Genomic DNA, 26,165 nt, shown 5'->3' on the forward strand with positions numbered 1-26,165 from the left:
CAACCCCATGAAGTTCTTTGAAGTGCAGTGTGGCTGTCAAATGTGTCAGTTGCTGAGGGAGCCTCTCAGGGTGCTGAAGAATGAAATATTTGATTTGTGAGTCAGGAAAAGTGGAATAGAGACGTGCCGACACAGAACTGAGCGGGTTCAATTGCCTGATCACCAGTTCTTTAGCTGGGTATGCAAATGTCAGATGCCAGAAGTAGATCAAAGTGCCCCAGGGTGCCATGAGCTCTGTGTGGCACATTTGGAGCCATTAGAGAGTCTGTCCCTGCACTGCACTGCACATGGAAGTCTGTGCAGAACAGAGGCCAAAATGCTGGAGGAAGCATTGAGGGAGAAGCACAATGGGACAAGTGTTTGGGAAGACACTCTGAGCAAACCAAATCAATCAGAGGGGCTTGTGACTTGAGCCATCCTGCAAGACCTTAGGTTGAATGCAGCATCTCTGGCACACCCAGCCACACTTTGTAGTTCTGCTGTTTGGGGAGGATGTCTCACAGCCTCTCCCCAGAGATATGGTCTTTATAGGGTGAAAGAACATGACCTCAAATGCTGGTTGTCAGGGCCAGTTCCTACTGCTATGCATTGTATGCAACATTTGAACCCTCTGATTACAACCCTATTATGTTAACCACTGCCCAAAACACTGTGAAACCCCCACTCCAAATCCAAAAATACTGTTATCACTCACATATCTTTGATTGTGCTGTTTTTTTCAATATATTAAAAAAAATAGAAGAACATGAAGAACATTTAGGCTTTTTCATTTTTAAATTATAACTACACCTCCTAATCAGGGACTGCAAAATAAAGTCATGTCATTGGACTTTGAGTTCACTTTTTCTTTTGCAACATAATGCAACACATTTTTAGTTTCTTCATCTTAAAGTCATAAGGGAAGCTGCTGTCACTTTACTTACAAAAACCAGATTTCTCTTTTTATTCCCACCCTCAAGATACTTCCAGGTTTTTTCAAGCTGATTCTGAGCTAGTGTAGAAATTGTTATTGTTTTAATGTAATGGTTTAGCTCTAAAAGTCCAACATATTTATTTGAAGGAAATAAACCTGAATGGTTTTACTTCTCTTTCTGATATTTGAATATTAAAAGAATTGCTGTATGCTTTAGTTCTCCAAGGTTCAGATCTCACTGAAGGAGTTTCTTATATTTGTCATTTATTTTTTATATTTATATATAAATTTTAATCTCTCTACCAGATTACTCCCAGTTTCTAATAGAAAGTAGCTGTAAGTGAAGACTTGCATGTGCTATTCTCAAAATCACTTTGCCAGGTTATTCCACCTGATATACACATTTGGTACACTATTTTTGTTATTGACACAAGACTGCTACCTTTGTGAGGAGCTCCATGATTGAAGAGTTAATGAGAATTGCTAAAGATGAAAAATGAAGCACTGAATTTCATGAAATTGTAAATCCTACCGCAATTAATTTGAAGATGTACATTCCAAGCATGTGCCAAGATACAAACCCATGTGATTAAAAGAGAAAGCATCAATCTTCTTTTAACACTGCCTAGATTTTACATCACAGCCCTAATATTTTTTAAACAAAATTTTCATAGTTGACTATGGAAAGGGTGAGTTTGCTTTGTTTAAAATTAGGCATACACCCAAGGAAAGTTGAGGGAAATTACTGGCCTGTAGGGTTAGGCAGGAAGAGCACTGGTCACACCCTCAGTAATGCTTGGATGTCTGTGAAAGTCACAAGAAATACTCAGAGTTTTTAGAAAGGGGAATTCCTGTACAGGTGAACAGATTAACTTTATAATCTTGCATTTAGTTCCACTGTTTTTCAATTCATATGAACAGTAACTTCCGAAGAACTTTAGAAATAATGAAGTCACAATGAAGTGCAAATAGGGAAAGTATGCCAAACCTCAGCCTGAGGTGGCTAGCAAGTTATAAAAACATTTTTACATGCTTAAACTAGCAGGAGAGTTGCATAATTGATTGGAAAATTACAGAGAAAATAAACTTTCATTTTCATGGAAAATGTAATTTTGTGCCTAGGGGGCTTTATTCAGAAAGTTCCTTTGGTGTTGAAGCACTCCACTGCAGACAATTCATGTCCAGGAGCAGGAGTGTCTGCTCTGTGCCCTGCCCAAGCTGGAAGTCTTGTCAGCTCTTTAACTTGAGCTCTGTGTCACACAAAAGCAGTACGTGGCCTCCTGATCCGAGCAAGCCTCCCCAGCCCAGCAGCACAGCCTCACGTTCCCAACCCAGCCATGCTTCCCTCACACCAAGCTGCCTCCTCTTCACTCGGATCTGACTCGAGAAAACAGATGAGCCTTCACTGCTGAGCCTTTAAAGCATTTTCACATTCCCATGGATTACAGAATAACACAGCTTATTTGGATGCTCATTTGGGGCATTTCCTCAAAGAGGAATCTTACTGTGCTTCAGTCCTGTTGCTGTTCATCAATGTTGATTTTTTTAAACTGGTGTCTACTGTATTTATTTGTTGACTTTTTCAATATTTACAAAGGATGTAAGATCCACTGATAGTTCATTAAGTAGTTCATTTATCTTGTTACAAAGCAAACTAGGAAATCTCTAGGAAGCATGTCCAGTAGGCCAAGGGAGGTAATTCTCCCCCTCTTACTCCACTTCCATGAGACCCCCCCCGGAGTACTGAATCCAGCTCTGGAATCCCCAGCATAAGGATGTGGACCTGTTAGAGAGAGTCCAGAGGAGGCCATGAAGATGATCATAGGGTTGGAGAACCCCACCTATGATCACAGGCTGAGAGGTGGGGAAGAAGGCTCCAGAAAACCTTGCAGCAGTCTTCCAGTACCTACAGGAAAGGTGGAGAGGAACCTTTCACAAGGGCATGCAGTGATATGATACAGGAGAATGGCTTTAAGATGAAAGAGGTTTAGGTCATCTATTAGGAAGAAATTATTTAATGTGAAAGTGGTGAGGCACAGGAACAAGTTACCCAGAGCAACCTGGACTAGTGAAAGGTATCCTGCCCATAGTAGAGGGGTTGGAAGTAGATAATCATTAAGGTCCCCTCCAACCCAGACCATGAAATGACTCTATGATCTCCAAACTGTTTTACAGTTTTACAAGAGTCATAGCCAGAGATTTATGACCTGAAGATCAGTATGCAGGATTAGTGTTTTCAAAATTCCTTAATTCCCTACATTTCCAAGAGATTTTTTTTTTAAACCACAAGTGCAATGTAGCCAGTTTACCTAGAGCCTGCAGGGCAAGTGTCTATTTGGAACACAGATCCTGAACTGCCCTGTGCTAGGTTGTCCCTGGCCCCTCTTCTTTCCACCCCCAGTTCATGGCCAGAACAACCAGGTCTCAGCCCTCCTGAGGGCGACTGAATGATACTGCAACACAAACAAATATCAGCAGCAAGACTCTGGAAACCCTCTGAAAGGAAAACTCTGTTCACACCATTACCCCTCTCTGTACTGTCACACAGTGAACCTAAGTCACTGTTCCTTACTTCTTCATCAGCCTCCAGGTTTTCTGCTCAGTCTTTGTCTGGGCTGGGCCAGCAGCCGCTCCTGGCCATATTCTAACTAACCCCAATAGAACCAGCCACATTTTTCCAGCCTTACTCAGATATTACAGACAAGGACAATGCAGAGTGATGGTGCAAGGCAAGGCAGACATTTTAAGATTATAGTAATAGATATATTCAGAACTTCAGAGTAATTGTGTTCATATATTGATGAAGGTAATATATATATATATTTCAGTTTGACTAAAGAGGTGATAAGAGTTTTCAAGGAAGAGCCAGAGATTATTAAAATGCTTTGAGATTAATTATTGCTTTTATTTTATGGATTTTTACTTGTTTGTAAAGTTGAATGTGATAAAATAACTTCAGAACACTGTATGGAAATGAAAAAGGAAAATACAATACTTCTTCAAGGCTCTCCCTTTTCTGGTAATTATTTGTTGAATTCAGCAGAAATTAATTAGAAAGGTCAGGACTTTTTACCAAGGGGGGGAAAAAAATATTTGCTTTAGGAAAGAACAAAAATTTGCTCTAATAACAAATTTATTTAGAAATGAAATGTCATACCTCTGTTTCTTAATTATTAGAGAACATATAACTAATAGTAACCATTCTTATATCAGCTGTTAGGGGAAAAATAATCAAAAAGACCCCATATATATTACTATTTGATCTTTTAAGATTCTTATTTCAGATATTTTAAACTGTATGCCACAGACATGTGTATTTTATCCTGTATGAAGCAGAAATTCTCACCTAGACCCAATTAAGAATTGCATTTGAGTGCACATAGTAATGTTCACTCAACACCACATCCATCCCAGCTTGTACCTGGAAAAGTCCAGGGGATGTTGCGAGGCCAGCAGCAAACTGCAGAGTGCCAGGGGATGGCTGCCTTTGCTATTCCTTGCTCCCACATGCTCAGAGATCAGATGTACTTTTGAGGGTCGACATTAACAAGACTCAGCATCAAAATTATTAATTTTTTTCTTCCTTCTCTTTCCCAGAATGATTCTGCACTGTGGTTTTATACACACAAATATATGCCTTCATGGTGAGCAGCTTGTTTGTGGAGTCCAGGAAACACTCACCCTGGCTTAATGGGGGAAAGAGGAGTAAAGAGCTCAGTTTTGTCATCCTCTGTCACACTGGTGTGTACTTTATTCTGCAAGTGCTTCAGCTGGGGCCAACAAATCTGCATGTACAGAGCAGAGCACTAATTGGGTTATATAAGATTAAACAAGGGTGGCAGATCCAGGTCACACCAAAGGTAAAAATATTTTTCAGAAAAAGTAAGTACCATAAAAAAGGAAGAGATAATACATATTTGACAAAGTTTGGGAGGAAGAGACAAGCCTTGTAGACAGCTAAGAGGTACCAAAGACTATTGATGCCACAAGCTCCATGGCTGGAAGCTCTCCATCTCAGTGGAGCACTGAGACAACCAGAACAACCTGCTACAAAGTCACTACCTGAGGAAGTACCACCCTCATTGATTTCTTTGATTTAGAAATTATTCTAGTGATCTAGTCAGCCAGGTAATCGTTTTACAGAAAGAAATATTAGTATCAGAACTTCTGCAACTCTGAAATGTCCCTCAGCAAGCAAACAACTAACTCTTCCACCCACTCAGTACACCCCCACTTGTGAATTGTAATTAGCATTACAAATGTCTTTCCCTTTTCAGAACTATTGATTGTGCTATTAAATAGCAGCAGAGTTTAAATGCTTGAGAACCTGCTTTAGCTTTCATTCTCTGTTATCTATCTACCTACCAAACTATCTATCAATTATCTGTCTATCAATCTATCAGAAAAAAAATCCAATTCTATACAGGTACTGCCATGAAAAAACCATTGCATATCCTTCTATTTATGGGCAATATATATAATACTATGGTATTCCCATTCACCTTTCAAAAGCTTTATTTAACATGGTCTAAATTTCTTCCCACTATTTTGGGGAAGTACTCCCATTGTACATCCCCCTGAGCATACCCTAGGCCAAATTTTATGACTAGTTGAAAGAAATACTATTAGGCCAGTTCATCTTTGTGTGCCTCTTTGTTTTTTTCTGCTTAATACCTCACTTTATTTAAACCTGAATATAATGAATATATATGGATGTGTTGGTTATAAGGAGGCAGAAAGAAAGTGATATATTCAATATATAGTTGCTATTATATGCAGACATTGCTTTTAAGGGTGAACAGAAGGCTGTATTATGACTGACAGGAATTCAGAAAATTGCAATTGTGGGCAGTAAGCAAAATGCCACATTGGTACGAGTGTTCTTAATACACCTTGTGCAACCTTGTGCAGCAAGATGACTGCAAATATCCTCTGTAATCCTGTGTAGGCCTATGGTGGAGCTGAGAGGTGAAGCAGAAAGACTAAGAAGTATTGGGACTCTGAGGAAGAGGTTGAGCTGGAGCCTCACTCGACCACGCCCTATGCCGCACATCACAACCTCCTCAATTAAGAAAAAGAAGGTAAAGTAGTAAATACCTGAAAAAAACCCCTGAAAAATATAGAAGGGAAAACCCTCTCCCTTTTGAGAGGAATGGAGGGCCCAGTATGCTGACTAGACCCAATCTGCTGCTTACTGTCATCTTTGAAAGATCCTGGGAATCAGGAGAGGTGTCTGAGAACTGGAAGTAGCAAAAGTCACCCCAGTCTTCAAAAAGGGAAAGAAGGAGAACTCAGGGAGCTACCAACCAGTCAAGTCAGCCTCAGCTGAGTCACTGGAATGGTGATGGAGCAGAGAGGAAAGTGGTGGATACTGGTTATCTCAAACAGGGTTTTCAACACCATGTCTCACAATATCCTGATAGACAAACTCAGTGCAGACAGTGTGGTGGGTTGAGAACTGGCTGAATGGCTGATCCCAGAGGATCATGATCCATGCTCCAAGGTCTCATTGGAGGCCTGTCACTGGTGGTCCCCCAAGGTTCAATACTGGGCCCAGTATTATTTAACTAATTCATCAGTGATTTGGAGGAAGGGGCAGAGGCCTCCTCAGCGAGTTCACTGAAGACTCAGAGCTGGGAGGAGTGGCCGATACCCCCGAGAGCTGGGCAGCCCTTCAGAAGGGAGACAGGCTGGAGAGATGGGCAGGGGAATGGCCTGAAATTCAGAAAAGGCAACTGCAGGGCCCTGCACTGGGGAAGGACAAGCCCAGGCACCAGCACAGGCTGGGGTGACCTGCTGGAAAGCAGCTCTGCAGAGAAGGGCCTGGGGGTCCTGGGGACAATGAGCTGCCCATGGGCCAGCAGTGCCCTGGGGCCAGGAGGGCCAACGGGATCCTGGGGTGCATCAGGGAGAGCCCTGCCAGCAGGTCAGGGAGGGGATCCTGCCCCTCCACCCAGCCCCTGTGAGAGGAATCTGGAGTGCTGTGTGTTGCCTCAGGACAAGAGAGACACAGAGCTCCTGAAGTGGGTCCAGCAGAGAGCAACAAAGACAATTAAGAGGCTGGAGCACCTCTCTTATGAGACTGAGGGAGCTGGGCCTGTTCAGCCCTGAGAAGAGGCAACTGAGCAGGGTCCTCATCAGAGTCTGTAAGCATGGCCTGGGTTCGCCTGCATTTACAATATGTCAGTACATGAAAGGAGGGTGTCAAGAAAAGCCAAGCTCTTCCCAGGATTGTCAAGCTTAGGACAAGAGGCAACAGGCAGAGACTGATGCACAGCAGGTTCCACCTGAATATGTAGAAGAATTTCTTCCCTGTACAGTGACCAAGCACTGGCACAGATTGTCCAGATAGGTCAAGAAGTCTCCCTCACTGGAGATGTTCAAGAACCGTCTGGACAGAATCCTGTGCCATGTGCTCTGGGATAGCCCTGACTGAGCAGGGAGGTGGGACCAGATGACCTTCCAGCCTTTCCCATTCTGTGATTTTGTGAGATTGCTGTACCACCACAAAAAGATTCACAAACTCTGTGCCAGGAAGAGAGGAGACAGAGAACTGCAATTCTTACAACTTCTGACACTAGAGGTTGAGCAGAGTATAGAAAATCAACACATCAGAAGGGCTTTGTTTATTTCAGTCACAGACAAACTCCAACAAGGCTTCATTTGCATTTGCACAAACAGCAAAGTGCGCTACAGTAAGCTTTTCTAAATTGATTAGCTGGAGGAGGGGAAAGCAGACCTTCCTAGCAAGCTGCTTTGAAGATTCATTTGTAAGCAGGGGAGGAATGTGATGGGTGATCCTATGAGGCAATCCAGAGGAGGGGCGTCCATCCTGCTCCCAAGGACTCCACCTTGGGAGAGCCCACTGAGCTAATCCTCAGCTGCAGCTCCCAAGGCAGCTTTTCCTGAAGTGCTTGGGGAAGAGATGAGTTTTTGACACAAGTTTACCATGCTTAATTTGATGCTTTCATAGAAGCAGCTCCATCTCCATAATCAAGAGCTTTTCTCTTTGCTTTCCTGTTTTGATTTTAAGCTTGTCTAGCCACAGTATTTTGACAAATTTAGAGTGGATCAGCATTAGGGATGTAATACATTCAAATGATGCTGCAGACAAGCAGTATGCAAACTGAGACAAGTCTGGGAATCCATGGGGTCATGGTGAAATGCTAGGAACAAAGGAAAAAACTTCATGGGGAGGGATTATTCACTGGTTTCTGACACAGAGTTTCAAGCTGAGAGAATCAGCTGCTTTGAAAACGTCTCACATCACCACGTGTCTCTTCTGATAAAACATCAGGTAACCCTATGTTCCAGATGTAAAGTACACAGCTTGCTTATTGACTGCACAGTGGTAAATTCTTCATTAAAGCTGGTTTCTAGCTGTATCTCAGAAATTTAATGTTCATTTAAGTGAAAAGTAACCTGAAACCATTGCTACTGAGCAATCAGATGTTATATGGGGAAGTCTGTGCAAGTCATCAGACAGATTGCAATAAGGTATCTCAGAGGGGAAAGATAAAAGCCCAACTACAGTTGGCTTGGCAAAAAGTGTTCTCACAGGAACATCTTGCTCCATGAACACTGCCGTTCTTAGAAACAGACCAGCTTTAGGCATGGTTTCTAGGATTCAGGGGAGTCTGGGGATTAGACAAACATCCCTTCTTGAAAACAAAAATTTAAATTGCTTGCTGAACTGAGATGGACCAATCAACCCAGGCCAGAAGAGTGTAATTCCCCAAGAAAACTGCCATGCATACAGTTGGTCTTCATGACAAGAAGGAGAACTTGAGCTTGTGGCTCCTGCATGCCAGCAAACTTTGGTAAGTAATTAGCTCAAGACCATTAGTTTCTTAATTGGTTAGCTATTCCTTCCTTCCTATATCTGCAAATGAGAGGGTAAATTTTCCTGTGATAGGAAACTCAGCTAATAATGTTATATCCTAAGGAGAGTAGTTTCAAAATGTTTGTTTTCCTCTTGAGACCCGATGAGTCAAAATCTAATTGCTTTTATCTCTATAAGTTCAGGAACTCAATGACCTTTTTATCTATGTATATGAAAGTAAGACCATTCACCAGGCAGGTGGTCCCACACCATTGCATCTTTAACTTTTCATTGGAATTACATTTCACCACTCTAGTTCCAGCACCTCTAGGTGAGCCTCATGTTTCAATCACGGTAATTTCCAGCGAGTGATAATTTTTATCCTCCTACTTTTACATTGATTTACAGAAATTGTGATGAAAGATTAGGAAAAAAATCTGTTAGTGCTCAATTACTTCCATTTTTTTATAGCGAGCTGGTTACATTAAGCAAAAAAAGATATTAAACTACCACACTGACATCGAACAGCAAGCTGAATTAGATTTGCTTTTTGAAAAAAGAGTCAGCAGAAATTAATTTATATTTCCTTAAATGTTGCATATGTGCAAATATTCTTAGTGTTCACTAAGCAGGAAGTTCAGTAAACCTACAGCATGCTATAAAACCTCAGCAGAATCTGAATGGGAATATCACAGAAAAAGGAGTTATGGGTGCAAAAAATGCTTGGACAGAAATCAGCATTTCCCTGTACAATTACATAGTTTATTACAGCTGATTTTTCATGCAATTAGTAAATTAGATCAGGATGTCCTAAGTTTATTTTTTCAGCAATCTGTAAAATATTAAAAGCTATAATATAACAAATCCAGACATTTATATTGAAGTGCCTATGGGGCAAGTTGCCATATTTCAGGCTTACTAAGGACTTTATTGCTAAATCCCAAATTATAGAACTCTGACATAAAACGAATCCTTTTAGTGCAGCTGTGTTTATTTTAGTACAGAGTATGCCTGCATTTGTGCTTTAGTTCAGATCATGAACGTGCTTTTGAAGGCAGATTGTGCAGTTACTGCCACTTAGCATGCTTTGATTCATACGATGGAAAGGCCTCAGAGGATACTTCTAAAATTAACCAGATTCTTTTCAAATTAAATAAAACTGGAGGATGGGATTGAGGAACACGTTTACTGTCTTCCAGCTGCTATGACCATTTTGTCTTTTGGTTCAGAGCAGAGCTAGTTTGAAGTAAAACTCACCTGAAATGGGAAAAAAATTGTCCTCAATCCGTCCTCAACACCAGCTGCATCTCTTCCTATGGCACTGAACTTCTTGCACGTGTAGGTACAGCCTCCAGAGACCTGCAGTAAGCACTGAAAACTCCTTTCCCTTCTTCGTAAGGAAAAAAATCCCAACTTCATTGTACAGGGGGTTTCCCAGGAAAGTGCTTTTGAGCCTCTGACGTACAAGGGAGATCATAAATTATCTAACTACTAAACCATCGAGAAATTTAATGTGATCTTTCCCAAAAAAGCAATTAACCTAATATTATCCTACAAAAACACCAATGACATTTCAAACCAGGCTGGTGTATGTCATTAGAATAACATTGCTTATGTCACATCATATTCACTGGCTTGAATAAAAGCCCCCAGAAACAAATATCTCCCTTTTGTCTTTATTTTAGACTGTAAGGCCACCGGCTTAGGGACCACAACATTGTGATACGAGAGTGGAAATCTCCTTTCTGTTCATGACTTGGGCTTGCTGCTGTTTATCAATTCACCTCCCTGTGTATGCTCTTCATGAAAGCTAAAAGTACTGGTCCACACATTCAGCAATTAGGGATTTCCATCTTTAGTTAAGTTCTGCACTCTTACTGAAGTGCCTCTCAAGGACAGTGAGTCTCAGTAATACAAAACCTCCTACAACAGATCATGGAATTAACTTCAATGTGAAGTACCTAGATCTGTTAAAATATTTTAAATTTAAATTTGAAATCAAACCATAAAAGTTGTACAGGACATTTTAAGTCAAGCATAAGCTATGCTTCTATGACCTTAGACTTGTCTATATCATTTGGTGATTTTATTTATTTTGCTTGAGGATAATAAATAACAGGAATTACAGCTAGTTTCCAGGAAGCCAGATAATGATTAGTGCTCCCAAAGACAGAGTTCAAGCAAATGTCACCCCTTAACCCTGTATCCCCACAGGCAAGTTTAGTTGTTAACACCGTCTCAAACAAGTGCAAAGCAGTATGTAACACATACAAATTGCATAGTTATGTAATTATGCAAATGATTCTTGCATGAAATATGTCATCCATAAGAGAAAAAATACCACTAAGTCTTGTGGAAAAGAGTTTCCTGCTTTTAGAAGAACTAAATTTAGATGTCTAATCTAAACACCAAGGAAGCCATTATCTGATTCTGTTTATGATCAAAACAGGGAATAATTGTACCTGTCTCTGCTGAGGAACAACATAATTTTCATAGTGGGTGGAAGCCAGCGATATGCTAGGAGGGATTTGGAAATACATGAGCTGGATGGCAAAGTCTTTGATTCTGAATGGAAACAGAAGGACACCCTGGCACATCAGAGACAGGAGTTTTCTACCAGCCAGGACTTTGAGGACATGCTGTGTAGACCATATTCAAGTCCTTGCCCACAGATAGTAGATCCACTTTTATACCTTGCCAACAGACATGTTTCACAGGCTTTTCTGGATTTGATACAAGGATAGAACCAGTCTAGGGTTTCCTGAGTTCCCATTGGCTACATTTTTATAAGGCTGTGACCTGTTACTCAATTTTGGCATTGCAAATGTACAGTTCACCTTGGTTTTATATGTGTGTGGCATAGCAAGCTTTAAGAGGCTGACACTGGGGTGCTCTAGCAAAACCCACCACACCAATACAATCCTCTATGGTATCTAAAGCAACAGGGTGAATTCCACTTTAATGCCAGGGCCAGCCTGGGAGCTGGTAATCCAAGAACCTCTCTGTAAGAGGCATCTTTCACCAGGCAGCAGCACAGGACTGACCCTAGGAAGTTGTAGGAAAATGAGAAGCAAATGGTAAAATGGAGTATCTGAGCATGGAAGGTCCTCCCAGGAGTTCTTTAGAATAACAAATCTTAAGCAGGATTTCTGCCTGCCTGTCATTTAACTTAAATCATAGCTATTCCCTGACAACACAAGATCAATTTGCAATGCTTTGGAGATTCAGTGTGTATTTGCTTTGCTTGCTTTCTCTTTATTTGGAGAATATAAATGAGGATAGGAAAAAAGACAAAATTTTCAGAGAAAATCTTGTTCCCAGGGCAGAGAGCAAGCAACTGGAATAAAAAAGCATTTTCTTGATAAGGGATAGGGTATTATTACAGAGCCATGAACAAAGCAGCACTATGTAAACCAAACTTTAACAGAGTCTGATGGGCCAGTCAGGTGTATAAACACGTAGACATCAGAAATCTGCTTACACAGAAACAGAAGTGATAGCATTGAAAAACTTTTCAGAGAATGCATTATTGCTGAAAGGCAGGTACAGAGTTTAATCCATACTGGGAAAAGTGCCTGCACTTTTGGTTTTCCAATGAAGGAACCTGCTGGTGACAAAGCAGGAGTTATTTCAAGCCTAGACATGTAGATGCAGGGAGCAGAAGAAGTTGCTTATGAGAGGCAGGTGAAATTGCCAAAGAACATTAGGATTGGTTGTGAGTTAAAGCTGAAATAAATAGCTGTGGGGCAACTGAACAATCACGTCCCATGAGGAGAATTGGTCATGCTCATCCTACAGAAAAGACTCACATACTAAGGAATGAACTACCTTTTTAGAAAGTGCAAAATGTTCACACAGTAACAGAAGATCCCAAGACACACATAATCTACAACAAGAGTGAAAAGCTTAGACCACTTTATCACTATGCTGCAAGAGAACCTGGTATATTCTGTGTAGAGAGACTTCATGATGAATACTTAACATCTTTTGAAAGATGCAGTGTCAAAACCACAAGAACTTCTAGGGGAAAAAATAGAGAGGTTCATAGAAATGTCTGTTAAACTTTCTAGTTCTGTTAAGTGGACAAAGAGTAAGGGGAGCCTTATACAGAGAAACCGTAACAGATGCAAAGCTAGCTTTCAGTAGTAGGGGGAAAAAATACATCTTAGTGAGGGACCAGGAAAAAAGGCAAGAGAAAATTATTTAAGACTCATCCACAGAGCACATGAAGAAACTTGAAATTATGAAGATCTGTGCAGGTAAACTCCAACACCTTTTGCTATTCTGAAGATTAAACTAGAACAACATGTGCTGCAAATCCTGTCAACCTCTGTAGTGGTTTTTTGAGATGGGCAGATGGGCCCATTATAAAATCATCAACTTGTACACAGCAGTTCAGTACAGCTCAGTTATGACCAGTGTGTCTATTCCCGTGTTTCAATTCCCACTTATTTCCTTTGTAGTGAATGGAGCACAAATGCAGAGGCACAGCAATTAAATTGTCATTCACAAAGGCTGAAATTGAAACACATCTTTCCAACAGGGGCATCTATGCCTACATTCACATTATTACTAGATTCTTCACTGTTTCCTTTTCAGTGGTTTTACAGTTGCCTAATAATTAGATATTCAGTTAACTGCTCAAAAACCTCCTGGAAACATGACGTGAAAAAGAAAAAACTAAATGAGAAAGTGGTACACCTGTCTGAGGAAATGCAGAGAAAGACAAACTCCATCTGTCTGCAGTCATCTGCCTGGACATTGGATGTAGATTGTCTGAAAGGCACACACTTGCAGAGTAGGTAGAACTGCACATCAATTTGCATACCAGAGCTGAGCATGTTAGTTTGCCACCAAGAAAATGTGCTGTTCCAGCCTTTTGGCTAGCCCTGCCTAATGACCCATCAGCCCTGGCCATAGGAAACTTGCCCAGTGTTGCTGTTCCCAGATTAAATTCATCTCAGCAAACCACCAAAAATTACCTTAGTTTCTTAAGCTATAATTAGATGTTTCCTTCTCCTTGCACTAATCTTCTGCTTTTGAGCAAATTTTGCCTTTGTTGCTAGATGGGAATGGTCTTTCCAATATGTAACGGGTTTTCCTTAATCATTTTTACTGGTGTCCTTTCAAAATTACAGGCCCCAGCACATCTCCAATTAACACCTGGTGACAGTGTTTTAAAATCTGTTTCTGCATGCAAGCATTGACTGGCCAAAGAGGACATACAAGTAAAAGTGGCAGGTCAGGTTCAGGGTGAATAACAACTGCATCCTTCAAGCTAGGTAGGGAAGGGAAGGACAGGGAACACAGGCACAGTGAAATTGAAGGGCAGATAGGGAAAAAGACACATGGAGAAAGGACAGATGATCCTGAGGTTCATAAACCCTCCTGTATATCTCGAGGGTTAGCAGCATTCAGGCAGAAGCAGGAGCTAGTTTTATTTTAAAAGGTGCTATCTTGGCATTAGAGAAATAGACTGGTCTCTGACTGCATTACATTAATCAGCCTTGCTATCATTGCTGTAACAAAACTCATCCCTGTAGCTACATAGGGAATGCAGAATACAGCTCCAGCAGAGCATGGTCAGGGAGTACTGCAGCAGCTGATTTTCTAACAGCAGTAGAGCCGTGCCTGTATTTATCCATCCTGCAGAGCTCTGTGCCCTGCTCCTCATAAAAGTGGCCTTGGCCATATCCCAACATGACAGATCAAAAGATCTGCTTCTTGGTGACACTGCTGACATAGTACCAGGTGCAGAACTAGAGATGATATCAAGGAGTTGCTCAGTTATTTTTGCTTGCTCAAAGTGACAACGATGAAACTAATTAACTGGAGGCAATTAGTGCAGGTATCTGAACAAGGAAGAAAATTTTTAAAAATTAAACAGACTGATTTTGGATGTGTTTGTATCTTTTTCTACCTTGTCATGATAATTTCTGTTGAGTTACGTATTTGACATCATAGGAAGAAATCAGTTTGATCTGAAGACATTTACAGGTAGGCATTCACAGACAAATGCCTAAACTCTATTTTTAGCTAGCAAATGCTAAAGAGCTCCTTAGGAAGAGTTCATTTGGACACCTGCCTGGGATTCAGATGCCAAAACACAGACAATCCATGCAGTTTGGGTGCTGCGGAGTTCCCTGGACCAGCCCCTAGCACATGCTCCAGGGAGTTCTCCTGGACCACTCTGGTAATGTCCAGTCTTGAGCAGACATCTGGGGAAAAAAGGGGCACCTCAGAGGGCCCTCAGAACTGTGGGAAATGTCCATAATGGCCCTGCTGAAATTATGTTAACTATATTGTGTTCAGAAAATAACTGGATATGGCAGTCAGTGGCACAATCTAGTTGAGCTTTGGTCAAGGGTTGAACTTGATGATACCAGAGGCTTTTTCAACCTAATTGATTCTGTGGTTCTTTGATCTAAAATAAATTTCTGTATCTATGAGTACATAGCAATGTTTTATACATAAATAGTGATATAAATGATGCTCCTGAAAGCAGCATCTCTACTACTGTCAGCTGAAGTTCCAGTTATGTAAATAAGGTCATTTCCTGTATCTTTATTAAATCCCCGAACTTTTCCTTTGCTAAAAAAAAAAAAAAAAAAAAAAAAGGGCAGCAAACAAAATCAAACAAACCCCCAAAACAATCTGTCTTTGCAGACAATTTATTTGTATTTCTGAGTTTTATAAATGAGCTCACAACATGTGTCTCCATTAAGTTTTTAAGATCAGGAAAGCACCTCCAAAGCCAAATCTCTCGGCTTTTCCCAATTACTATGCCTTGCTTTTCCTCTTGATCTACACTCTCATTCTATTTTTCAGAATCACTAGACTGAGATTGTAGACATGATAGGGGATTAAAAATTCAGTAACTGGAGAAACATTTAACTACTGTTTTTCAAAATCTGTGGTGTAACAAGGAAAGTAGCAAGCAGAGAGACCTTCCAAAGTAGAAAGAACCTTCAGAACAAAATACAAGTTTACTTAATGGTTACTGTAAAGGGAATCACTAGCAAGCACAGTAGGGGATCAAGCAAGCAAACATCCAGATTTATACATTGTATGAATCATGAAATATTAATGAATAAATAATGCATATCATCTTAGTAGCTTTTCTTGGCAGAACTGTGAGCTACATGATCAATGGAACAGGATATAAATACAAAAAAAATATTTTAATCAAGCTTTTGAAACATTTTGAAATATTCTTACATTAATTGGTTTGGACATACTCAGGGTACTGTGCTTTATCTACCTGCAATACTACACTGAGACACCTGACATGGTATTTCCACTATTTTCATATTTGCGAAAATGAAGGGAGTGTGTGTTAGTTTTACAAAGAATAACAATATTTTTTCCTTGAGGATGGGACAGCAATCTCCTATTTTAAAAACCAACCTAAGAGACTTCCAGTATTTATATTCTCACATTCAAGGGTGCAGAACCCATTTTTCAAGCATCACTGGAGGTCAACAAGTACTAGAAAGAATTGTTAGTTAATCTGAGTTCCAAATGAGGAGCATAGCAGGGAAACACATTGAGAATCCACATGGCCTTTCTTTTTGACTAAGGCTCTGGAGAGAGACTTAGAAAATTCAAAAAAAGCAGCACACTGAGCCAAAATCTGCTGTTTGTAATGTGGGCATCATGTGATTTGATGTCATAAAATCCAGATGATAACCAATTTCCTAGTTCATGGGAGGAGCCCACAGAGGAGAAACACAAATACCTTAGTGCACTAAGGAGCCTTATGATATTGTCTAGAAACACTGAAGGAGATCCAAACTGGAAAAATGCAGAAGAGCAAATCTGATGAATCATACACTGCAGGACAGATACTCCATGGGAGAAAGGGAACAGAAAGGTAGCAAGGCTGAAGAAGATCTGAGCAGCATACATAGGAAGAAGGGTCAGATCTGGGATTGCAGCATGCACTAACAACAAAAAAATAAGCCTGAACTAACAGCCAGTGCAATTTGCAGCTCTTTTATTAGGTGCTCCACTGTGTGCAGTCTGTAATACAGCATTTAGGAGCAGGAAGGCACCAGGGTGCCAGTGGAGATCCCATGGGTTTACCAAGTCCTCCTGGGAGATGGCAGGGCTTGGGCAATCCTTCCTGATGGCATATTCTTGAAAGCACACCCCAAACACTGTCCATCTGGCTACCTTCATGCCAGGATGAATTGGAAGGGATCCAGACAAAAGCAAGGCAAATGACAAAGAGCTGGAGGGAATGACTTCAAAGGAAGGATTAAATGAGATAAAATATGCATAGCATGGCTAAGGAACCACTATAGGTCAGGAAACAGGGAATACAGTAACTATAGGCCATTCTTAGGCAGAGGTACAAAAGAAAAGGTCTATCATTGACAGTAAATAGGCAGGAGAAGAATTTGTCATCTTATTAATATTCTTCTTAAATTTTTGCTAGATACATGGTAGCTTTACCATATCATCATGGAATGCCAGCAGCAGGAAAGACACAAGCACTGAAAAAACCCATGTTTATTACTAGTGTACTTTGAATTCCGTTTTATAATTCATTCAATTGCCTCCTTTCTTACTGCTGTAGGCCAGGTTCATCATTACACAGGACTAAGGAACCAGTTCTCTCTGAAACCAAGACTATTTCAACAAGGAATATTCAAAATATGAATATTATGAACATTTCCAGTACTGCTACAAGACTATTCCTTCTTCTATGCCTTGTTATTGCAGGACCAAACAGTCTGGGAATTCCTCGGTCTCATATAATTTCAATAATGAAATTATAAATTATATAATGATTTTTCATGAGAATTTCTTCTTCCATCTGTTTTTTGTTGTCATTGTTTTTGATTTAGTTTGGTATTTTTTTCTGTTCTGTCTTTGAAGCACAGGCAGAGACATCTGAAAACAGATTCACCCAAGTCTTACCTCTCAGCAGGAGAATCCTTGTCCTGGCATCAGATCCTTGTTTAGGTAGATAGTAGCCACTCAGGGAGGGTAGAGACTATAACTGTGCTTTCTACCTATGGAATTTGTGCCTGGGACAATTCTTTTCATGTTACTCTCCCCTATATCCAAATGCTCAATTTTCAACAGCTACCTTTGTACTGTTTTCCTTACATTAGTTTCTTCTTTGATTACTAATGATGGCAAGTTTTTCCCTGTAAGGATTTTTTCCCTAGTATATCTTTTGAGGGTGTCACTCCCACTGTACCTTTTCTTCCTTCTCACCCTTTACTCACTACTGTAATGTATACAGCTCCTTTTTTGTTATTTTTAATATCAGACGGTCAGAGTCTCATCTGCTTATAATCATACAAGTGAATGTTTAACTCTGAGGAAGGTTTTCCTGGATCATGGAAGACTGATATTCTTCTAGGCAGCAAAATTATCCTCAGTGATAGGAAAGAGAAAGATACTTGCTTTGCTAACTAGTCTTTTAAAAGTATGAGTTAAGAGCATCTCATCCTTTATGTTCAGCAGCCATTTGACCAAGAACTGAAAGAACTGAAAGAAACATCACTGAATCACAGTCACAGCTGTGCAAAGCTCACACACTGGGAGTTGCTTTGTCTGCTCTATTCTCTACTCTTTACATTATGAAAGAGCTCCCTACACTACCAATTCCTTTCTTTTTCAGGTCATAAACCCATTTCCATTCATAATGCAAAAAAGGAGCAATACAAACCAGGGCATGCAAAACTACGTCTTATACCAAAATGACCCTGTGGAACTTATGACAAGTTGGAAATGTTTGAACATCTTTCACTACAGTTAGCAACTTGAGTGGTATGAGAAAATTCATGGGAATCTATAGATTTTAGATGAATTTCCCCATATAAAATTGGTTTTGAGTAAGCTCATTTAAGGGAGTGAAATGGTGCATTTTGGCAAAGAGCCTCTGTATGATACATATTTATACTTCTGTGCAATATAATGCATACATTACAACCAAAATTATATTTCACATTGCAGTATTTTATATTGTCAAAAATGAGAATTTTTTTTTATTTTATTTCATTTAGAAGTGAAAATAGATGGGATTCTATTTTTTTACAGGACCTGGTAATACCTTTTTCCACCCTTCCTGTTGCTTTCCTGGTGAGCAAGCAATCAAATTTTAAAAGGATAATCTTTTCCCAACCTTTGGCTATAGTTAACAATGCTACTTAGAGACAGCAGTTTGAAAAGTTACAGTATAATTGATGCAGCATGAAGTGAATCAAGAGGGCAAAGTTGATATGCAGATATTAACATTATCCGCTCCTCACATTCCAGAGAAGTTCACATTCTTTCCCAGCATGTAATTTCCTTATTAAAAAATACTTCTACCTTTACTCTACAGTCCTTTCTTGGATGCACAAATGACAGCCTTCATTCACATCCTGAATGACACTTCCCTGCTATCAGAGCCTGGACATTTGGAAGAGAAAAATGCCCAAGTTTGGGGGTTCTTTTTGCACAAGGAGCAGTCAGCAACAGCAGCCTCCTCATGCAACTGTTTCTACATACATACAGAGCCAAAGGCATGAGTAAACCTCTTAGCTTCCTAATAACATGCAAACATGCTCAAATCAGTTCTACATTAGATTACTGATCCTTATTTATGTTACTGCCTGAAAACATATGAGAATGGCTCAGAGGAGATGCTTTTTATTTTTAAGTTTACTTAATTGTTTGAATAAGCAGACATAAAACGGAAAGGGCAAATGAGCTTGTTCTCTGAAGGGATGAATGTACTGCTAGCTTTCCAGTGGGGCACATTGTTTTCTCTCTACTGCACACACACTTGTGAAATTACAAAATTCTGGAATAAAGTCAAACATTTAGAAACCACCTTATTTAGGCTCATGATTAAGCTTTCAGGTGCCTGTTATTAGTACAGCCATTTTCCAAATCTGACCATGTACTTGTGAGATTAACCAATCTTGAAATACCTCATTTTTACCTGATCCACACAGGCAAGCAGTCACATCTGTGATATCTCATTCTCAAAAATCACACAGCAACTTTTTTCTGCTGCTTCAAATAGTCTCTGCATTCAGCATGTGCACCAGTGTGTGAAGAGGAAGGGACAGAGGGATGTGAAAAAGGAGTAAAGGAGTCAAGTGTGGTGGGGTTCCTCCCTCAGCATCTTTGCTGGATTCCTACCTGGAGATTATACAATCAGAAAGCTCAGCAGCACTTCCCCATATCTCCAGCTGTACTCACGTGGCACATAGGTCCTGCAGTTGGATGTGGTTATTTGCCAGCTAGACACATCAGAGGAGATCCTGTAGGATCTCCTTCCTGACAGCTGTTTTTCAGAAATGGAGCCAGTGTTAATAACAGAAACAGGCAGATGCAGTGGCTGCTCGACACATGGGAAATGAGGCCACTTGCATTTCAGAGCTTATAAATGGATTCAGCTTTCTAATTTCGGAACCTACAGCTGCAGGAAAAAAATCCTAATTCATCGTATGGTTTTCATTTTTTAACCTCTCTGTAGATGTGCAGATCTTTAATTTTCAGTTCTGTGCATACACATTATAATCTCTCTAAGTATAAACCACTCAAATGGTCTTCTATATATAAATTTAGTATTCCCTGATCAATGTATCTTTCATATGCATGAAAGAACTACCCCACATGCTACTGCAGACTCCTACATTTCCCTGTTCTTTTATTCAGCCGTATTGGATTTTCTTTTTTTTGAGCAGTCATACTCCTTTGACAGTACATAGCTGTCATGGTTCTGTCTCACAGGTTTCTATACATCAGAGACCAGCTTTAAAACTATTTTGACAGGTTAAAAGCTGGGATTTTTCCAGGGACAGGATGAAGAGAAGCAGGAATGAGAGAAGTGAAAAAGAGTATTCCTTGACACCCCCTAATCTCCTCAGTGCAGATGGCACTGTCATTTTCAAGTAGCTTCTGTGCACAACAGCCATTGCGAAAGAGTGAAAGTTGGAACGCTGAAAATGGTCTTTTTGGGAGAGGCATATACATATCTATATGTGCATCTATCCAATATGGCCAGCTGTGAATGCATGAGCAGACAAATAAGCAAAACTTACCTTCCCACTTCCTCCCCTTGTCCATTCACTAAAATTAATTGTTCCCCAAGATGCTGCAGGCCACATTGTTAATTATTGTCTCTCTCTTCTGCACCTGAGGCATCACACTGGTTTAGAAAACAGCCTGCAAACAGATGGAGAGCTGCTGGAGATGAATCTGAAGGTATGTGAAAAAAAAAAAAAAAGGATACAGACTTTATGATACTGCAGGCTCAGATGGTCTATTAGTTTTCAATAATATTCTGGAAAGGAAGGAGGTCTCTACATGTTTTTATACTTAATCTGTTTTCAAAAAAAGAGTTACAAGAGTCAATTACTTTTATGATTTCATCACAATCATTTATGCTGGAAGAATATTTATGGGGAAATATTCCAATCACCAGCCTTGCTGTTTCTTAGACAACCCTTCCCCCCACAGGCAGCTGTACATGCACCCTGCCTGACAGGACCAAGGCTGGCTGTCTTGCAGACCAGAGAGAAATGTCAGCTTGACCTGGATGCTGCATGCAGCCTCTTGCCTGCTGCCTTAATGCCACTGGCTCTTCCCCAGCACCTACTTTAACAGCCTGATTATGCCACCAAGTTGCCACAGAAAGCCACAGCAGCCTGGGGCAAAGCTGTCCCTTACATGCCCAGCCTGCCTCCATCCCCCTTGAACGAGGCACTGTCCTGATGCAATCCCAACAAAAAATGCTTCTCTCTTTGATCCAGTCTGACAATTAACAAAAAGCCACTGCAGTTGTTGACATTGACTGGTTTTTCATCTTCCCAGGCTGAGGATCAAAGTTGGTACAACCATAACAAGGAGGCAGGGATACCTCTAATGGTGCTCAAAGCTGTCCTGTTCTACTGAGGGCACTGCAAAGGCACACTAAGCACAGGCATCCAGACCTACCTGATGTGCACCATGCCAGCTTCAAAACAAGTAAAAGGGTTTCCCTTTCATAAGTACTTCAATGCGATCATTTTCTGTGTAAAAGTACCCAAGAGACATATCCAAAAACCATAAGCTCTTCTAATAGAGCCATCTTACCCTCTTCAAAGGGAAAACTATTGCTGCACATAAGGAACAGTTGCAATTTCTAAATGGGGAAAAAAGCCTTTCAGACTTGGCTGTAAGTTCAGCTCTGCACATTAGCCAAATTACTTCAAAAAGGCAGTGGAAAAGTTATTAATAGATTCATCAAATGACTATCCAAAGGAATCCAGATATTTTAGCCAAGAAGCAAGAAAAAGCAAGTTAATTATACCATGACCAGACCCCCTATCCATATAGGAGCAGGGAAGAAAAGGTTATACCTAAAATGCAGTGGCCACCCTTCCTTTTCCAGTGATGGCATTCTGCATATTTTGTGGAGCAGAGTCTACTTGGAAGAGATTGGTACACAATGTGTCGTGTATTGTACACAGTGTGTCAGGCTGTTATATGCATGTGTAAAGGAACTCTGGAACTTAAGTGTGGTGTCATTTCCTCCGGTACCCAAATTCTGCATATAAATATTTTGCAATCGAGCAGAGATTCTCAACTGCCATCACTTCATAAAATTCTTGGTCTAGAAACAACTAAATGCATAAATGCATAATCCATTGTATATGTTCCCATATATTTAGCCTAGATAACTAAATCTACTCTCTCTCACTCTTTTAAAAAGCTCATCAAATATAATAAATATGTCACAAGAATCAGTCTGTATCTTCATCACCTCCACAGGTTAATAAACAGTATAGTGTTGCATGACCTTGGGATTCCTAGTCAAGAATTCTTAATCTGCCTCTTTTCCTGCTCTGCAGATGTTGCAAAATGTGAACATTTAAAGTTGGTAGGGCTGAATATGTCTCTAGCTCCTTCTCTCTTTGCAGAAGCAGTATCAAGGCCTCAGGCACTACATCTGCCCCATGGGTAAGAAGTTTCTGCTGAACCATCTTCCCCCTCGGTGCTGCAGAGGATGAGATGGGTACCTGGCCAGTGGTGGTGCTTAGCCAGAGTACTGCAGACTTACCAAAAGCAGAGCTGAAAATAATACTAGCATTTGATCTGGAAAGGACAATCTATTCCAACACTATTTTAGGTTCCTTTCTTTCTGCAGTGAACCCTTTGTTTTATTTTGGATAACAGTTCTTTGGTAAAATGCAATTGTCTTTAATGAATTGCTTTTCTCAGCTGTCACAGTCATTGTACTGAAAATTCAGGGTGATTTACTTGACCTGTAGCAGAGGTGTAAGACAAAAATTTTAGCTCTTTTCCATTCTAACAGGAGTGTTTGCTCTGGTAGGATTAGTTCACTGATGGGGGCCTTTGGCTATGGATAGACAAAAGGGAAAGATGCCAGTATTTGGATACTATCAGACTAAGGTTTGTAGGCTGGGCTGAGAACAAATTTGTCCAGTGGTGATGACATATTACAGACTCTTCTGTGGCTCTCATAGGCCCAAGGATGCTTCTTTCATTTCTGCCTTTTATGAGGCAAAATGAGAAAATATCTATGAAATCAATTCACACTCTCAAAATGGTGCTTTAGTCATGGGTCACACAATTAGCCACATCTGCAAAGCGGTACATTTGCTGATCGCTAAAGTCTCACCTCCAAGAACCTGGGCTAAATTTTAGTTTAAACACCTTGGTACATGAAAAAATGTTGTAATTGCACACCTAAATGCCAGGTATTGCAATGAACATATGAGTAAAGGAAAGTTTTTTTTTCCTCTGGAAAAAGAAAAAGGTTGTGGCTGAAGGTTCTGGTCTGTTCTGTATCATTTGTACCCTCTCTTGGTGTTCCAAGATATTTCTATCATTCAGAGCCACAAGATATTTCTGAGAAGAACTATATCTCAGCCAGACTTTATCTACTAACTTTTAACTCACACTTGGTAAAAAAACCTTTTACATCCAAACAAAATAAGATTTTTGCCTCCAGCATCAATTATCATTCATCTGGCTTTTGAAGAAGCTGACAGGTCTGTATTGTCCTTGCTCCCCTTCTTCATGTATCTTGAAAGATATTTGCCTTTCTTTCACCTCATGGCATCTCAACATCCTCCTCACTTCTCAAAGATATTTGCTAACAAGGCTTTCAGACATCATCACTTTTAAAAATTCAGCAATAACACCCCTACATGCAACCTGATTTAAAATTGTCTTAGCCAGTTCCTGACCCCTTATGCTGCTAAGTAAAGTTACAATTTACCCACAGATGACTTCTGTATGCATGTAAGGCCTGGTGCAGTTACATAAGTAAAATATGGTAAGCAGTCTTCTTCTGATAATTAACAATAATAACTAAATACCAGCACTTTAGCTGAAAGCTAAAGTGCTGGTATTTAAAATATCTTGGGAGTTGTCAATAGGCATCACAGATTTGTTTGCATGCCTCAAATGGATCATTTAGGACACCCTTCTGTACAAGCTTGCCAATGACTCCAGTGACCTTGCTGAGCTCACCGAGAACGATCTGCCCAATGCAGAAAGGACAAAATAGAAAGCAAAAGCAGAATGAAAACCAACCAACCAACCAAACAAACAAACAAGTTCTCTGTAATAGCAATTAGCAATGCAATCTTTTGGGGGATGATGTCAGCACAGGCTGGCATCTGCTCCTAGGAGGGGATAAAACAGTGAATAGCAGACAGCAGTGAAATGCTTCAGCAGAGAGGGAAGACTTGCTCTAAACTTCAAACAGGAGACATTGCTAAAAAGAAAGGAGAAAGGAAGAACATGAGAAAAGCCTATGAGCAATGAAAGAAAGATAACATGGAGGAAAAGGAAAGCAAGTAGGGAGGATAAAGAGAGCTTCATGATATAGTTCTACCAGGTGACCATGTCAAAAGCCAAAACCAATGCAGCATTACAATAGCACTTTAGTAGAGGAGAGAAATCTAACCCAGTGGTGGCCAGGAGAGGACCCAGAGGTATATAAAACCTTCATTGAATGTATGTACCATGAGCAAAACTGTAAAGAAAAGAAAACAAAATTTGCACTAATGTTTCACACATTCTCTCATAAAATCTGAACTTTCCCCAGATCAACACAGCCAAAATAGCTGAACTATTTGTAGTACTTACATGTAGTGCCTGCACCTGTCAATAAGAGTGATTATTAATTTTCTGTGCATAGGTCATGTAAAAAGTCACGTAGTTTCTCTGTGATTTAGTTTCCCATCTGTAAAACTGCCACCTCTACTTCATTAAAGGCAAAGAGGCAAAAAATTGACAAGGAAGAATATAAATAAAGAAGGACAAGGCAGATGAGTTAATGGAAACATCAGGCTCAGGGCCAGATTAAAATAAAAAGCATATAAAACAGTGAAGCAGTTAACAGATATATTTTATTATAAAACCATAAGCATCTTCCAAAATATATCTGAAAAGGGAACATGAAAATTAAAAGTATCAGTATGAAATTAAATTCCTCTTTGTTGTAGGCATTCACAGGCTCTGCTTCCCTGTTGCCTCCCTTCTAGTAAGACTTTTCCCCTTCTTTACTCTTCCTAATTGTCAAGGTTTAAAGGACACTGAAGAGCACAGGATGGGTTCATTAGAATTGCAAAGCATCACCTCATACCATTTGCAGCAGGCCACCATTTATCTCTGTTGCCACGCCATACTGTGAGGTGGCACCAAAAACCAGACACTGCAGTCCAGAGCTAGGGAATGCTAATCATCCTACATCAGACCCAAACCATGCAGGATTCAAGGTTAACTGTGGTTGAGAACATCTGTTCAAGGCAATAAATGACTCCCAAAGGCAATCAGAAGCGGGCTTTAGATTTTTGACATGACCAGCTTGTTTCTGCTGGCCTGGAAGACCTGGGTCAAATTCTTGGCCATTTGTTTCAATCTCTTGTGTCCACATAACTAATTCTGTCCCCTTCCTTCAATGGAGGGCACAACTACCTCTCTTCAGACCCTTTGAAGGCCACCAGCTTGTCACCCATGGTAAAAATGAACATGACCATGTCTTTCTTTGCTTAGTTGCACTGAAATAATAATATAAATTACACCTCCTGCACAGATATCAGCACCGCACATATGCATAAATACCATCCTATAGTTTAGTTAAAGGAATCTGTCCAGCCAGTTGCCCAGGTGCACCCTGTCCTGTGTTTAGTCTACCTCAGAAATTCTATCTTTCTCCAAAATTTATTTTAAAATATTTCCATTTTAATGTCTTTCATATTAAATGCCATTTGTCTTACAGCAAAGATAAGCAGAACTGGAAAAGGTACTCAGTCAGCAGTACATTGTGGTGATAAAGCACAACTAAGAAGCAACTATGAGGTTGCCAGATCAGAGACTGTACATTAAGTTACTTTGCATTTATAACAAGTCTGTAGTCCTGCTCTTACTGAAGTCAACAGCAAGCCTGCAGTTAATTGCAGC

The 26,165-nt window shown here is 40.2% G+C and overlaps 1 protein-coding gene across 17 annotated transcripts in view; it reads right to left on the minus strand.

Annotated features, from left to right (window-relative positions):
* Positions 1-26,165, minus strand: part of LOC110483230 (uncharacterized) — a 305,445-nt gene that overhangs the window by 139,826 nt on the left and 139,454 nt on the right. For 6 of the 17 annotated variants that reach the window (XR_014949927.1, XR_014949925.1, XR_014949934.1 and 3 more), the window contains one exon: positions 20,789-20,912. The exons of 10 other annotated variants lie outside the window; for them this stretch is intronic. Coding sequence is in view for 1 of the 7 variants with exons in the window: in XM_085559785.1 (XP_085415911.1) it covers positions 20,789-20,813 (25 nt within the window). In the remaining 6 variants the exon portion in view is untranslated. Of the gene's footprint in view, positions 1-20,788; positions 20,946-26,165 lie in introns of all 17 variants that reach the window. One more of the 17 variants, XR_014949926.1, reaches the window with a different exon arrangement.

The sequence above is a fragment of the Lonchura striata genome, chromosome 1, assembly GCF_050655825.1.
Source record: "Lonchura striata isolate lonStrDom1 chromosome 1, ASM5065582v1, whole genome shotgun sequence".
Taxonomy (NCBI): domain Eukaryota; kingdom Metazoa; phylum Chordata; class Aves; order Passeriformes; family Estrildidae; genus Lonchura; species Lonchura striata.